The sequence below is a fragment of the Rhinolophus sinicus genome, chromosome 8 (genome assembly GCF_057876585.1).
Source record: "Rhinolophus sinicus isolate RSI-liver-muscle chromosome 8, RSI-T2T, whole genome shotgun sequence".
In the NCBI taxonomy this organism is placed as follows: domain Eukaryota; kingdom Metazoa; phylum Chordata; class Mammalia; order Chiroptera; family Rhinolophidae; genus Rhinolophus; species Rhinolophus sinicus.
This window is the reverse complement of record NC_142508.1, coordinates 14,237,701-14,254,045: the sequence shown is the minus strand read 5'-3', so window position 1 is coordinate 14,254,045 and position 16,345 is coordinate 14,237,701. Positions and strand designations below refer to the sequence as shown.

At 40.3% G+C, this 16,345-nt stretch overlaps 1 protein-coding gene across 6 annotated transcripts in view; it reads right to left on the bottom strand.

The window, feature by feature from the left end:
* CHCHD3 (coiled-coil-helix-coiled-coil-helix domain containing 3) overlaps positions 1-16,345 on the bottom strand; it is a 250,867-nt gene that overhangs the window by 87,954 nt on the left and 146,568 nt on the right. For 3 of the 6 annotated variants that reach the window (XM_019751007.3, XM_019751025.3, XM_019751032.3), the window contains exons 5-6: positions 3,002-3,016; positions 1,896-1,979 (exon numbers count right to left, since the gene is read on the bottom strand). In XM_019751007.3, coding sequence (XP_019606566.1) covers positions 1,896-1,979; positions 3,002-3,016 — 99 coding nt within the window. The remainder of the gene's footprint in view (positions 1-1,895; positions 1,980-3,001; positions 3,017-16,345) is intronic. The other 3 variants (XM_019751017.3, XM_074315354.2, XM_074315355.2) reach the window with 1 other exon arrangement.

The following is a 16,345-nucleotide window of genomic DNA, read 5'->3' as shown; positions in this document are numbered from 1 at the left end:
CAGGGTTCTGCAGCCCACACCCAACTCACGGGTCAGCGCCAGTCCACCACCTGTTTTGAGTACAGACCTAAGAACGGTGTTACATTATTAAATGGTTGGGGGGCGGGGGGAATCGAAAGAGGAGCGTTTTGTGACATGAGAACATTATATGAAATTCAAACTTCAGTGTCCATGAATGGGCGCACTTCTTACTGACATATTGGCGACGGCGGCCTTCACATTACAGCGGCAGAGGTGAGCGGCTGTGACTGAAACCACACATAGCCTGCAAAGCCTAAACTGTTTCCTCTCTGGCCCTTTCCAGAAAAATGTGCTGACTTCTGCTCTAAGCCATTCCACTCTTTGCTTATTGAACACCTCTATTTGGATGTCTTCAGAAGAGCCCAAACTTCCCCTATCCAGAATCAAACTCCTGATTCCTCCCGTCACACACACATCCAGATCCGTGAGTCAATAGTATTCCCTGATGGAAAACACATCTTCTAGTTGTAAAGCCATAGACCTAGACTGCCTTCGAGTTCTTTCTTTCTCTCATGGTCCAAGCCACCAGCAAATCTGGTCAGCTCCACCTCTGAAATATCCAAACGAATTTCTGTCCTTCCACGGCTGAGCACCCTGGCCCAAGCCTTCACCATCCCTTACCTGGGCTTCTGCCAGAACCTCTAACTAGGTCTTTCTGGCTTAAGTTCTTGCCAAGACAGCAGCCGAATACTCTCCAGCTCACAAACCCTCTGGCCTTTCTGAACATGTTAAGTACACCCCTATACAGGGCTTTGGCGTCTCCCCATTCCTGCAGACCTCTCCCCAGATGCCAGCCTATTAGGGCCTCCCTTTCCACCCACCCCCAAATCTACACTCTTAGGCCTTGGGACTCCCTTCCCCTTGCTTTAGGGTTTGCCATATCATCTCAATCTCCCATTCATATATGTGTTGGGTTTTAACGGGATTTAGGTTCCAAGGGGGCAGAAGTTGAGTTCATTTCTTCTATAGCATATCTCTGGCACTAGACCAGGGCCTGACATATATTAGGTGCTGAAGTATATATCTGCTGAATGAGAAAATGAAATGAGAAGAAGCACTCAGTTCAGTGACACAGAGACAGTTGAACATATTCAACATACAAGTAATCGTGCTGAATGGGGTGTAGTAATGTATTTCTTATTTTACCTACACTCTTACTAAGCATCCTATTCCAAACAAATCAAATCTTGGGGGTTTCAGTCAAAGGGGAGGAAAAGCTAGCTTTATCATCTCATGGTCTGTGTATGAAATTATTCTAGACAAATCTACTGTACTGAACAGTACACTGATTAGGGGCTCAAACTCCCATCCTTACATTCTGTTTCAGCCTTGAATCCCTCCTTAGCATCTCTGTCCAATTCTAGATCCATGGTGATGAGAAGCGTTACCTCAATTCCTCCTGATATTTCTCCCTAAGTTCTGCTATCCAGCTCTTGTCCACCCCTCCTGAAAGGAACCTTCATTTCTTAGTCACAAATTCAGTGAATTTTCATAAAGACAACATATCCTTTATGACACTATCATTTCTAAGAACGTACTCAAGTTTAGTCCATGTTTGGGAGAGTTAAGAGTACCTCTCTCCTGTGTGACCAGGATGCAGTGCGGTTTCCAAACATTTAAAGCAAAATATTTGAGGGAGGTTTGTGAGTGGCCAAATATGTCAATGAACAAAATAACACAACCATACCCCAAACTATCAAAGTAGAAATGACGTTCCCTGCGAGAATGGCCTACCTGCTTGTTTTCTTCACTTCCTGGTGACTTTGTTACTAGGAAAAGCAGTTACAGTTCTAATTTATTGATTTTTAGATAAGGGTACGGGAAAGCTGCAGATGTGGTAATAGAAGAGAATCAATGGTAAGAAATCGGCATACCCTCTCCTCCAGTCTAGCCAGCTGCTCTTTGTAGAATGTATCCTGCTTCTTTAACATTCGATTTTTCTCTTCCAGCTGCTTCGCCTAAAAAAAGAAACGAAGAATATACTATATCAAGAAAAAGCAACAGCATAGCAAAAGTCAAGTATAAATTACATTAGAAGTAAGTATACAAAGCTCAAGATTTTTGCAAACTATTAGGCCTCTGCCATAGAAAACCATTAATAAGATGATGATTGCTGTATTTAAATGTAAAGAATGAGTCTATATTGTCTTTTGGGGGTTGTACTTTTTTTTTTTTTTTTTTTTTTTACTGTAACAGCTGTGTCCTACTTTGTCCAAATGTATCATAACCCAGCAGAGACAGACAGTTTTATTTAACTTCTCTTTCAGAGAGTAATTTCAAGGATTAATATTTTGCACAATAAAACTTTGATTTTACTCTGGGCATAAGACACATGGCTATTAACCTTTCTTGAACAACAACAAAATGCCTATAGAGCATTGTGTACATAAACTGTGTGTTTGAGAACCCTTAAATTACCCAGTGAAAACTGCATATAAATACATGTACTGGTCTATTTCCTTTTCTATGAAGTAGCTGTCTTTAGAACGAGGGGCAAAAACTACTATAAATGTTTACTTGAATAATTAAAAATGAATAATAAAGTAATTTAAAAACTCAGTAATCCCAATTCTAATTTACAGGATATTTTTTTTTACAGAATGAAAACACAATATTTTTGATTCTTGAAAAACATAATGATAAAGATGGTTACTTACGGATGTTTTTCAAGATCAGTTAAAAAAAAAGCATTTTTCAAAGTTAGTTGTATCTTGATTATTACATTTAAGGGAACTTTCTGGGAGGGAACAGACCTATATCAGCCCAAGTTAGAAAAGTTTTTAACATATTCTTTAGTCAGTGAATGCTGAATACACACCTGACCAGGAATTTGAAAAAATTAAGGATGTGTTTTGGCATGCCCACCCTGTGGCGATCAAGTTTGCCTGCCTCAGCCAGTGGAAGCGTGACCTCCACAACTGATCGGCTCAGCTTAAGTAAACCCATTTGCACATGTATCGATCATTGTTTCCCTACTTACTTTGACATCAATGTCCTGCAGCATGTTAAAAACAAACAAACAAAGTTATTTAACAATATAACTGCTGTTTTTTTCCTAACATCACAGAGAAATCTGATGCATAATATCTATCTAGAATGCAAACCAAAGAAAGCAATGGGGGGGACAAAAGGGACTCGCTTAACTTTGGACACATTTAAGTGGGACTGAATTGTTAAGTTTAAATAGAAGATTTCAATGAAAAGTTCCTGTTGCTTGAAAGCATGTGAATAAATAAAAACAAATACAATATTAACATTTGACAAACATATATTCATATGCAAGCACATAATCCATGGCTTCTTAGTACAACACAGAAAAACTTGACTAGTTTGTCAGGCACATAAAAGAAAAAGTTAACGGGAGAGTGAATGTTTCACAAAGCTAAGTGTGAATAAAATATGCATGACGGAAGAGAAAAGCCCTTTCTGAATTCAACCCAGACCCCCAAAAATAAAGGAAATGAAAAAGAAAGGACTTATGAGACCTTCCATAAAATTGAAAAACCATTAAACCCAATGAAAAGCAAATGGCAGAAAGAGGAAAAGAAATTCCGACATGTTGCTGTGAGAATTAATGTCATTAATTCCCTCTACCTCATCCCAGCACCTGCAGGTTTCCCCCAAAAAAGCCAAAAGAAAAATACACAAACGATCTAGACTGGTAATTCACACACAAAAATACAAAAAATAAACAAATGGAAAAAGAAAACTCAACCCCACAAGAAATCAAAGAATGAAAATGAAAACAATGAAATACCATTATTCATTTATCAAACTGACAAAAAATAAAATAATATTGACAAGGATACAGGAAAATTGGCTCTTGTATACACTGTCGGTCAGAATATAAATTGGTGTAACTACTTTTTAAATTAATTTGACAAAATGTAATACGGCTGAAAAATGTACACAGTCACTGAAATCCGAACACTACATATATATATATATATATATATATATATATATATATATATATATATATATATATATATATAAAAGGACTTTTCTTCAGTAATTATAGGAATATGCAAAGATGTTCGTGATAGGGTGATTTAGAATGGCAAAGAAATAAAAGCAAAAACCAAGCTAATTGTGAAATAAAAACACTCAAAATATACTAAGGAAAAAAGGAAAAAACACTATAAAGAGGAAGGACAGCATGATCTCTCTTTCTTCTCTTTTTTCTGTAGGGAAGAGGAAAAATAGAAAGACCGGAAAGGTATTCAAATAAAATGTCAACAGAGCAGCCCAGTGGTGGGCTTATGGGTGGTTTCTAGTTCTTCTTTACATTTTCCAAATTAAAAATAAACATACTTTGTAGTCAAGGGACACAGGAAGAAATGTTTTGAGGTGAGGGAACCATTCTGCTTCTTGATTATGGTGGTGGTTACACAATTGCATTCATTTCTCAAAACCTGTAGAACTGTATATTACAAAGAATGAATTAAATTACACAGTGAGTACAAATTAAGCATACTGAAACTTATCAAAGTAACTACACATAAACATATGGATGGATGCGTGTATATTTCTCGACTACTATTAATCTGTTTATCACTTGGCCGATTTCAATGCTAGGCTTTTAATCCTAGGAAATATTAAGAAGAGCACACACGGCTTTATATCTAAGACAATGCAGCCAGCATTACTTAACACAACAAACAAGTGGGAACAGCAGACGTTTGTGTAAATAAGACTTGGTCTAACAACAGGATATCGATTACAAAGATTTTACTCCAGCCATAATGATCAAACACTGAGAGCCATTCAAAAATATTTTAATAGAATGGTTAATTTTTTTAATTCAAAATATTGTGCGGGTTAAAAAAACAGGCAGTAAAATAGTATGTACGGTAAGTTCTTAATTTTGGTTATTAAATGGGGGGGAGCAAAAAATGAGGAACAGGGAAAGTTGAGTGCCTAGTTATACAGACATGGAAGAAAGTATAAAGTATTCTAAGGTGTTAATATTAGATATGATATGTGTAGTGGGATATTTTTCTTATTTGGACTGTTCGCTATTTTCTTAATTTTCTATAATGAACAATTACTACTTCAATAATCAGAAAAATATTTTTAAACATTAATATCACATACATTTATCCCTGACGATGAGATGGAAACATAATATAGTAAAAAAGCCAGGAGAGTGAGCATATTAACGACCAAAAAAATTTGTTTTAACAACTTGAACAGTTATTTATAGCATGGAAATTATTTTATCTACTAAATTCTTAATGTATTAGCACTCTACTCTCTCTCCCACTCAATGACATTACCCACCATGGTTCTTCAAGCACTTGCACTAAATGTTTCTTTTGTTCGTGTACAGGTGCAGTGAGATTTTTTTCCCCTTTTTAATTCAATACTACAAGCTTGAGCCTCCTGAGGGTCCACAAACAAATTTCATTTTGAGGAGCTGATTACAACTTAAATAAAGGATCTTCATTCCTCATTCACATTTTTAGAGGTAATCCTTGAAAAATTTTAATGCAACATGCCAAGGGGTCAGATATACATACTAAAGAACTAGCTCCAAAGGCCTGAAAACACTAAACTATAGTCTAACATCACACACCTTTCCGGAGACGGCCAAGAGAATCAATCAATAGTTTGATATCTGCTGGGGAGAATAACAAAGCAAGAAACATGGCCACCACACGTGACTGGCGCGTCGCTTTGAAACAGTTAATGTGGTGCTGGGAGGGAAAGTCACACAATATGAATCCTAAAACTTAAATAAGCCTGGAATACACTGACTAAGCTAATAGCTGGCGAGGGTGGACAGTCACACTCAACTCAAGAAAAAGCAGCGAACCAAGGGCAAGGAAATAAAGCCTGTATGTGTCACTCTGTAAAAGATACAGAATTGTTGTGAACAGACACGGAAAAACAAAGAGTACAACAGGACCGTCACAGTAGAAGCAGTCCTTCGAAAAACAAGCCTATAAAAAGATTTCCCCATCTCCTGTTGCTATCCCTCACACTACAAGAAATGTGCACTGATTAGTTTTCAGATCCTGTTAGGTTTGGGATAACACGATTGGGCTTGAAAACATGACAGAAAGTGCTTTCGTGGATCACTATGGAAAACTAGAACGTCCTACATGCAAGAGAAACAAAGAAAATAAGAAAATCAGCTTTCCTTTAAGAAATCCGACACATAAACATTTTGATGTTTTAACTCAGTGTTGGTGGCTAGATTCAAAATGAAGTATATGTGTATTTCCTTCCTGGAAGACTTGCCTGTTTTCAGGAAGGACTGAAAAGTTTATGTACCTAACTAACTCCTCTCTTCCTTCATCGTTGACTTTCATTTTAATTTAAAAAACCATTATCCTTTGCCTATGCTTTCTTTTTATCTACAGAATAAGCAGACATGCCCCAAAGTGGCAGAGGAGGTATCCTGAAAATGTCTTTGAAAGTGCTTACAATAAGGATGTAAAGAGGTCAGCGGGATTGTGGATGTGACATATTGTGTTAGTAGGGGCTTTACCTTCCCATGTACGCTCCTAGGGAAATCGTCAGAGTAAAAACGTCTTGGCATTGTGGTAGCCCAGCTCTCTCAGGCCTGACTGCTCCTGGGAACTGAGGTATTGCATGGGGTACGTGGCATTGAGAACCCAGTGACATCAGAATCTCTAAGTTCTGAGGCCACACTGTTACTTCACACACCAATTACAAGGCACGGTAAGGAAAGATTCTGTGCTATGAAAAAGCCTGTACATTTTAAATGACAAAGTTCCTTGATATGTCAGTGCTCAAGGATCATAGCTCAAGGTAGAAAACAAAGCAGAAAGCTGCTCGATTTTCCATGGGGTGGTTTTATGAAGCCAGAGATTATGAGGATTAAGAAAAGGCAAGACCAATAAATCAATACAGAGAGGAACTCCCTATAACTCATTTCCTGTCATTCCAAATCTTGTAACAAATCTGAAACACACATATAATGGACTGGGAAAGATTTAATCTTTCACAATGATATGGCCAATCTGTGGTAGGCAAAATCTCTCTCTCTCTCTCTCTCTCTCTCTCTCTCTCTCTCTCATATCCATCCATCCATCCATCCATCCATCCAACCATCCATCCATCCACCCACCCACCCATCCATGTATCTATCTTACAACTCACATAAGCAAACAAGAACAGTGAAAAGAGCTTTATTCCTTATCAGAACTACAAATAAAGGACGGTATATAGAAACCTAATAAACACTATATGCTGACATGAAACAAAGAGAGTGAACCAAAATATCCAAGGGGGCTGAACCAGAACAGAAACTTGTAAGGTACTGTTACATTTGGAAGCTCTAGAACATGATCACTGGGAATATCAATTAGCCGTAACAAAATAATTGAAGCAGCCATGTATTCAATTGGCTGAATAGTAGACTTCTGTTATAAAGGAGAAATTACTCAGGGTTCACTGAGCCTTTATCAAGAGGCATCGATAAACAAGGAATTATACTCGGAGCATTGTTTTCTGAACCACACCAGAAGGTAACCTCCGAAAAGGTAACTCCCTTTCAAATCTAGGTGAACTTGAAATGAGGCCCGACTTATTATCAAATTTATTGTACTTTTCAATAACCACTTACAGGCAGGAACATAAGCTCTGAACAAACCCAGCCTGAAATGGTAAACTAGACGGATGTCCACTCACTAACACAGTAAGGCCTGATATAAGTTGACTACCGACCAAGACGTGAAGACACAGACCGTTCTTCCAGCAGACTTCTCCATCCTAAATCTGGAACTCATACCCAAGCCGCCAGGATGTGATCAAACCCATCTGTTTGTTTGTTTTCTTTTCCCAAAAAGAGTTTCAAGAATCCGGGTCGATATGTCAGTTTTTTCATACTGAAAACATTCTGGAAACAGCCTACTGAATTATGTCCTCTGCCACTTTGAGGCTTATCTGCTTATTCTTTTGGGGGAAAAAAGCAGAGGCAAAGGTAACTGGTGTTTGAAATAAAAAAGTAAAGCCAACAATGAATGAAGAGAGGAGGCTGTTAGGTACATACATTTAGAACAGAAAGCAACCTCGTGCTCCTGTGCTTTAAATTTCCCCAGAATTTCTCATATAACATTTGTGCACATTATAGTACTGGACAAAAGAAGCAAAATTAAGCACCGGGTGGAATTAAACAAATTTCGCAAGCTTTCTTCTATAGCTTTAGAGAGGAAAACATATTTTAAACCGTACGTTTACTTCTCTAATTCAGAACTTATATGGACACGCAAGGAAACTACTTGGCGGGGAGTCAGGAGACCCAGACGCCCAGCTGAGCTCGGCTAAGTCACCATGTGACCATGTATTGACCCACCTCAGGCCCTATTCAGGTCCCAAAACTCCTTTCCAATGATACTTCCTCCACATAGTATTTGCCAAGCCATTCCCCTGCTACCTCACCTTCTGCTGCACCTAGCGAAACTTTTCAGTAAGTTTCTTTGACTTTTGGTTTTTAGTTACCCACCATCCCCCTCCTCAACTGTAAACTCTCTGAAATGGGAAAAGGGATTTACTCTTCTCTGTCTGTATGTTTGGCTTGACCTAGGTCTGCACCTTCCACAAAGGAGACACTCCGGACACGGTAGCCAGAATGAAATCAAGTGCACTGGGGGGGAAGAGTTTGTAGGAAGTAAGTAGACACAGCTTCTGGGAAACAACTCTGGCACAGCATCTGTGATTTACTTCAAAACACGACAGCCCACACAGTGTGACATTATGTGTTCGCGTTACTTAGTTACTTAGGTTAAGCTCCGAACTAGGTGCTACCAGCATGTGAAGCACACACAATCCAGGAGCGAGCAGCAAGCACTCGTATTGGAAGCGCAGAATTGGAAGCGCAAAGAGGAGAGGCCGGTACGACAAGGCTTCCCTCATCCATGCCGTCATCGCCAAGGAGGTTTTGCTACTTAGCACAGTGACGGCTGGAAATGAGATTTCCTTAGTGAAAATGGTTCTCTACCCAGCATGATAAATGTTACATACAGGTTCTTATTAGTGAAATGAAAACTACCGAAAGATATAAGGGTTAGGTAACCTATTATAAAGATACTCCTACCTCTGCTGGTGAACAGGTTCTATAAATACGAGTGGTGATGAGAACAAGGTCTGTAGCTTTGACTTTAGGAATGGCTACTCCTGACCCCCAAACAGCCATTGGTTTAAGACAGAGATTCTTGCCTTCGGACTACTGACATTTTGGGACAGATCAACCTTCATTGTGAAGAGCTGTCCTATGCACTGCAGAACGCTTAACAGCGTGCCTCCCTTTCTGACGCCAGTAGTACCACCCCCCACTCTGAGCTGTGACAACCAAATCTGTTTCTAGACATTGCCAAATGTCCTCTGGGAAGCAAAAGTGTCCCTAGGTGACAACCAATGGTTTAAGAAGCTTGAGACCAACTACAAGCAGCGTCACCTGCCTCAGGTGAAACTTTCCTGCAGAGAAAGTAGTTCAAAGAACAGAGAACTGGGACTTCATTGAGTTTTACAGAGCGGGTTGCAAGAATCATATTGTACGTGCTTGCTAACAAATTTTTGTTCAGTAACTGTCTGTACTATACAGTTAGGCTGGAGACTTGCTTGCATTGTAACCCGGCAATAGGGTCGTACGACAAAGGTGTAATGTATAAAGGCAGCAAGAGGGGCTCAGACATGTGTAAAGTAGTGAATCCTATCCCAGTAAGAGAGGAAACAGGACATTTTAATTCATTATGTTTGACTTAAGTAGGAAAAGCATACAATGCGTACATTAGTTCTGTCTTTTCTATGGCTCCCTGTAACAACAGAAGGCACGCCCATGTAACATAAAAGACTGTGAATCCACGTAGCTGATGTTCAGTTCAGACAGAAGTGATGTCCCGTTGACGTGAACTCGTACTGGTTATTTAACGTTTCTTCTGCTTGGGCTTTGACAATGACAGACGTGTGGTTAAATATTTTACATTATCATTCCTGAAAACAGGCACGCTGTGATTCCATTATAATGTACACGTTTCATGTTACAAAGCAACATGATATTTCAACACGAAATTTCGACACGAAAGGTGCTGAAGCATATCACCTCACCAGCTCAGTGTCATCTATTCTGGGCTCCTCTCCCAACATCCATTAAAAAAATAAAAATAAAAACACCCAGCATGCTACCCAGCACAGAAGAAATAGTAAATCAATGCGGAATCCAAAGTGAAGTGAACTGTTAGGGTTCCAGAGTCCTTGAACAAGCAGCTTTATCTTCTCCAATGAGACCAGCTTTAGCCACTGCGTGTCTGTGAAAGACACAAGTGAATGTAAACGTGTATCGAGTCTAGAGGAAAAGACCACGTCGAACAAATTCAGTAATTAACAAAGAAAACAAAGTTCTAGAAGACCGAGTACTAGGAAACACAAGGCCTCTAGGTCATAGACCATTAGTAGGCTTAGAAACTTGAAGGACAGCAATTATAATTGAAAGAGGTACAAAGAGCCATGAGTACATACATGGACGCGGGGCAGGAAGGGCTTTTGGTATCAAATTCAGCTGCTGCACGGACGGGTGTTCTTTCATGCAAACGCAGAGTGGTCTCAACTGTAGACCACAGCTGATGTCGTACAGAGTGGAAGGGAGCACTATGCATTTGGAATTATGTAACTTAAGATGCCATTAGACTAAAATGTCTCTATCTCTTATTCCATACTGGAAAGAATAAGGCTTCCACTTCCAGGCACTTAAAACTCATCTGTTTTACGACGGAGATTAAAAATCATCGAAGCACTTTCCCAGAGATGCGAGTTAACCTCTTCTCTTTGTGCAAAAGTATGTGACATCACTGATCTGACAAATAAACTGAACAACAACATGCAGGCCATTACTGCACAACGTCTGGATTCCTTTTCTTTGTATTAACTTGTATTTGTGCTATTTACATTTAGAGTGAATGGTTGTATTACGGGGACCAATGGGCCAGAGTCAACCTCTTCTTTTGAGATCTATTTCACATTCAGAGCAAGAAAAGAAGCGTCCAGAGATCATCCAGTTCATTTTACAGGAAATAAGTGAGGCTCCAAGCTCTTTGTGTGGACTAAGGGAATTCCTTAAGGTCAGGGAGAGAGAGTTGGTTCTGGGATCCTCGCCCTCGACAGCAGAGCACTCCCCACTCCTCCTGGACCTTATTTCTTGTCATGCTGTCTTGACTTTAAGGGAAGACCATGTAAAAATGACTAACCAAACATTTGTAGTTAATTTTAACACTATTCAAGATGTCCTGTAATGGTTAATGCAGAATACTCTAGAAATGTCTCCGAATCCAGCTACCTACCATGTCAGTTCAGGGTCTCTGGGATGCAGATGCTGAGACAAAGTCAGAAGTAGGAGAGATTTATCAGGGCGAAGGGTAAGGATAGAAGGAGAAAGCGAGAGAGCCTTGGATTCTGCTGTAGGTCTGACACCCGTGATGGGAGACAAAGAAGGAAGGGGGACAACCGTGCAGCTCTGAGAAAACCTCGGCCAGGCCGATGGGGAGCCGCAGAGCAAAGACTGCCCATGACAGCAACCCTGGGTCAGGCAAAGTGGCCCAGCTCTAGAACTCCGGTCAGCAGCCTGCAGAGAGCAGGCCTAGGAGAAAACAGTGTTGGATCCCAAAGTTGCTGCATCTTGAGGCTGTCAGCTAACTGCACCCTTCCCGGCAGGTTCTCTATTAAAGACAGAGCTGAAGGACCCCGTCCCACATAATCTGATTTGCTAATTAACACCAAACAAATGATGGTGACAGTAAACTTTAAGCAGGACTTCAACTTCAGCTTCCACTTCAAACAGAAAGTAAACCAGCAAACCAAGAATGAGGTTGTAGCTGTCTCATTCCGTTCCCTTTAGAATTGCCTCCTGTGTGTAACCAGGCTGGGGGAATCCTGCCGGGCCTGTGGAACACAATTTGACTCAGAAATTCTGTGTAATAGAAAAAGCAATGAAACAGTATCAGACAATTAAAGCCTGGATTCCAGTTTGGCTGCTAACTCATGGAATTGGCCAAGTTACTTAACCTTTGGGGGTCTGTTTTCTTCTTTGTAAATTTAAGGCGATGGGCGAAATGATAGATCTAAGCCCCCACTCACATTCACACTTTATGCCTTCCATGTACCACGACGTTTCTTCTATTACTCATTCATTTTTAATCAACTCTATAGCTGGGCCAGAGGAAATTCAATAAATGTGTATGTTCTGCTGCCAAATAACGAGGATGCTACAAGCACACATTAAACAACATTTGGAAACAACGCCGTGTAGGTGACACCTGGTTGCCAGGGGCAGATACTGCACAGCAGCCCGAGGTTCCCTCTCTGCCTGACTTGGCACCGGTGGTGGGTTTGCAATGACTAGAGATGCCATAGGGCTTCCCTCGCTCTCTGTCACTTGGCAACATCCACTGGGCTGTTTCCTGGCAGACTCACCTGGCAGATTCAAATAGGTAAGATGGAGGGCGAGGTGGGCCATTTCCCAAAACAAATTCAACTCACCGTCGCTAACCAAACCACACTGGCTCTCATTTCCTGCCTACGAATGGCTAAGTCAGAAAGTCGCTGGGCATCTTCATCTCGTGGATGGTGCTTTAAAGAGGAGAGGATGGTGGAAACGCAGCATAAGCACATCTCGCTTATGTGAGTCCAACCACTCCGGCTGAGGTGGGGAGAGAGAAATGTAAACCGTGCATAGGTTTTCACCTCCTCCCTGCAGGAGCCTGGGGCGGCTCGCTCTGTCTCATTTCCCACATGCCCTCACAGAAGGAACATCTCTTCCCAGGGAATGGAATTCTACTGGTTCAAGATATATAGTTTTCATTCACAAATCCTGAAATGAAAGCCAACATTTCATCTAGTGCTCAACTAAAGAAACCTTCTAACCCAATAATGGAAGAAAAACTAGCAGTGCTGAACTCTTAAGAATAAACCGAAACAAAAGAAATCTTGGTCTCACATATCCATTTATTTCTTTTTTTTCAGCTTTATTGAGGTATAATTGACAAATAAAACTCACATGGTGATTTTGAAACTCAAGCCTTAAGTAAGCTGTGACTCCACGGCATTCTAAGAAAAACTGAGGGTAGAAAAGTATAATAGTAGAAAAACAAAAATTATTTTTAAAAAAATCCTCAGCAATGTCCACTGGTAAGAAAGACACAAAGAAGTACCCGGCCTTCACAACATCCCACTTCCCTTGCAACCCTGAAGGGGAGGGGATTTAAAAAATCTCTAGCCTCTGTAAAAAGCTTCCAGCTTACCTGACCAAGGAAAAGAAGTTAAGTGATAAGACTGTGGGGCTAATTAGTGATGAACAGAAGTCTGGACAAAGCGAGGAGGGTAGGAAGCCTCAGAAAGGAGGAAGGGAAAGAAGAGAATGCACCCAAACCATGAATCGTAGGATTGAAAGCAACAGAGCACACAAGACAGGATGCAAATAAGCCACCTCACTTCCTGTCAGGATGATTGAGGGAGGATGCGAAGACGCCATTATTTGGCCGCTGGAGGGGCCGTGCTGAATCAGACCTCTTTCCAACTCACTCCGTGGGCCTGGCTAGCTTGGGCTCATGAAGCAAAGAACTCTGGAATTTCAAATTCTAGCTAGAATCCCTTGACGCACTGGGAAGTGCCTTTCACCAATTCAGAAATGGATGTAATCAAAATGTCAGCTTACAGTTTTTAACATCCTTTATCACGTTTAAAGATCTAAAACTACATAATCATATCAGAAAGCCTACATGGCTAGGTGAAGTTAAATAGTACAGTTTAACACCCACCTTTAAAAAAAAAACACAAAAAACAGTTGCAAGGAGACTTGCCTAAAAGCCACAGTGGGAAGAGCTGTCTCCTGAATACAGAATTTTTTGACTCTTCCCACTGGAGCTCACCAGGCAGATCCTTCTCTGTGTTTGGACCCAGGAATAAAAAGCAACCTCATGATTTTGCTTTGGTTTTGCCTGCTGGGAAGTCAGAGTACTATTATTAACTGTTTGACATGATATCGTGCGTGCTTTACGGTTATGACGGTCATTTTAAGTATATATATTATCTTTCTGGCTTAAAAATCATCCTCCTGTGAGTATGATTTCCATTTATCCATCATTTGATCAGATGCTAGAAAGCTCCTAGCAACTGTTCAGAATGAGGAGCTGAGTGATTGTATTCCGGTCCACAGAAAAGTGACCTCCACCCTCAAGCATCTTAAACCAAGTACAGGCATGTTGCATCTAAAAGGATGTATGTAATGACAAACTGTGACTGCCATTGGATGCCATATTGATCAGCATCAAAACTACTGAGACAAGAGAAGAAAGAACCATCTACGTTTGAAGCAGGAAGATACCTTAGACGCCAAGGCTCTCAGCTGTTAAAGAGCTAATGCTGGAATAGCTCTACTCTCCTAAGATCAGAAAGCTAGTTAGTCATGAGTTAAGAACAGAATACAGGCTACCTTGACTCACATTTTAGAGTTGGCACACTAAACAATAGCTCAGATATTCTGAAAAACCTGCCTGTGAATAAGAAAAAAAAAATCCCCAAATACAATAAAAATTCTTATTATTCCAAATATAACACCCCCAAACTGCCCCCTTCAAATACACACATGTTAAAAAAACAAGCATTTACACTGCTGATCATCTAGAGTTCCTAAGATGCAGTTGCTTTCCAGAGGCACTGAGTATCTGAGATGAGAACTGCAGAAGTGGGCAAAGATATTAGAGACCACAAATCAAAACAGCTGCATGAAAATATATTCCCTGAAAGTCACAGATAGATGTGTTACGGGTTAATATAATACCAAGGTGTGTAACTCAATTAGTACGGTAAAAGGAACATTTTGGCTCAAAGTTCTGGCCTTGGTCCTTTAAAAATGTACACTATGACCCAGCTAGTTTGTTTTTATAAATGTTGAATTTTTTATGACCCTTGCCATTTGTCACCTTGTGCAGAATATTTCAGGATACCGTCAAGAATTAGTGCTTTTTTTCTAAACGAACTAACAAGACAGCCTGTTTGCTTTGAAAAACGGCTACCCCCTGCTATTAATCTGAAACTGAAAACTAAGCAGTATAATGACATTTAGCGAGTTAACACCCCCCCCCCCACGACTTTCCTGAAAGAAGGGCATAAGTGACATTTCAAAATCTTTTCAAAAATTAAAAAGGTCCAAGAAGCAGGTTTATATTTCCCTAATAGTAAACTGCAAGTGACATATGAGATTATTAAAACCAGACACTTGTGTCCCTGCAGAGTGACAAGCCTACTTTAAGCGCAGAAGGAAATCCCACCCAAGTCTTCTACCTTTTTCGTTTATTCTTTTTGTCTGGTGTCAGATGCATATAAGTAGTAACGATGGCGTGATCAAGGGAGAGTTGACAACTGGCTGAATATTCGTAAAAAGAATGCTTAGTTGGTCTCAGCAAGAAGCTATTTTTTGTCATACTGGAGCTTTCTGTCCTCTGTATCCTCAAGAGATGAAATGCAACAGAAAACTGTTAACCGATCGAGTCTCCAAACAGTTCCTGCAACACTTAGGAGAACTTTTCCAATGTGGTTGGTAGAATGACCTGGCCACCAACTTTTTCAGCTCTAAGCACACAGCCATGATCTAATCAGCAAACCACACAATTCAGGACAGTCCAGATATGACTCTAGGGCGTTCTGAATGTGTTTCTTCTTGTCCAGAAGAAACAAACCAAACCCTAGATACATGCTAACATGTTAAATTAAATGCTAAAAAAATTTACCCATCTGAAGAACAAAATAAACTTAACGTATCTATGTATTCAACAAACACTCAATGAAACCTATTTTATGAAGATCCTCTGACACTAACACAGGACAGACTACAATAAATAACTAGCCAATTGCATCTCATTCAATGACCATAGACCACAATCTTAAAGCTCCGGTTACATACAGAGCCACAAAATTAGCAGTACTCCATTCCTTGCTTACACATGCTGCACTTTGCAGGAACTTACAAATTGGGGTGGAGGGCGGTGAACAGGATGTATAAACAACCAACCATAACCAAAGAGAATCTATGATAAGGACAGTGAATGCTGCAAGGAAAAGAAAGAATTGTTGGAACTTGAAAGCTGGATGCGTAGGATTTGGATGAGCAGAGACAGAGTCAAAGGCCAGGAGCCAAAGAAAGGAGACAATACACAAGGTACAGAGGACAGCAGACAGGCTGCCTCTGCAGGTACATGACCTGGAGAGGGAATTATGGAGAGAGGGCCGGAAAATAACTGGGAACCAGGCTGTGGGAAGAGGTATCTGGCTAAACGGTATGGACTTCACCCTGGAGGCCAGCGGG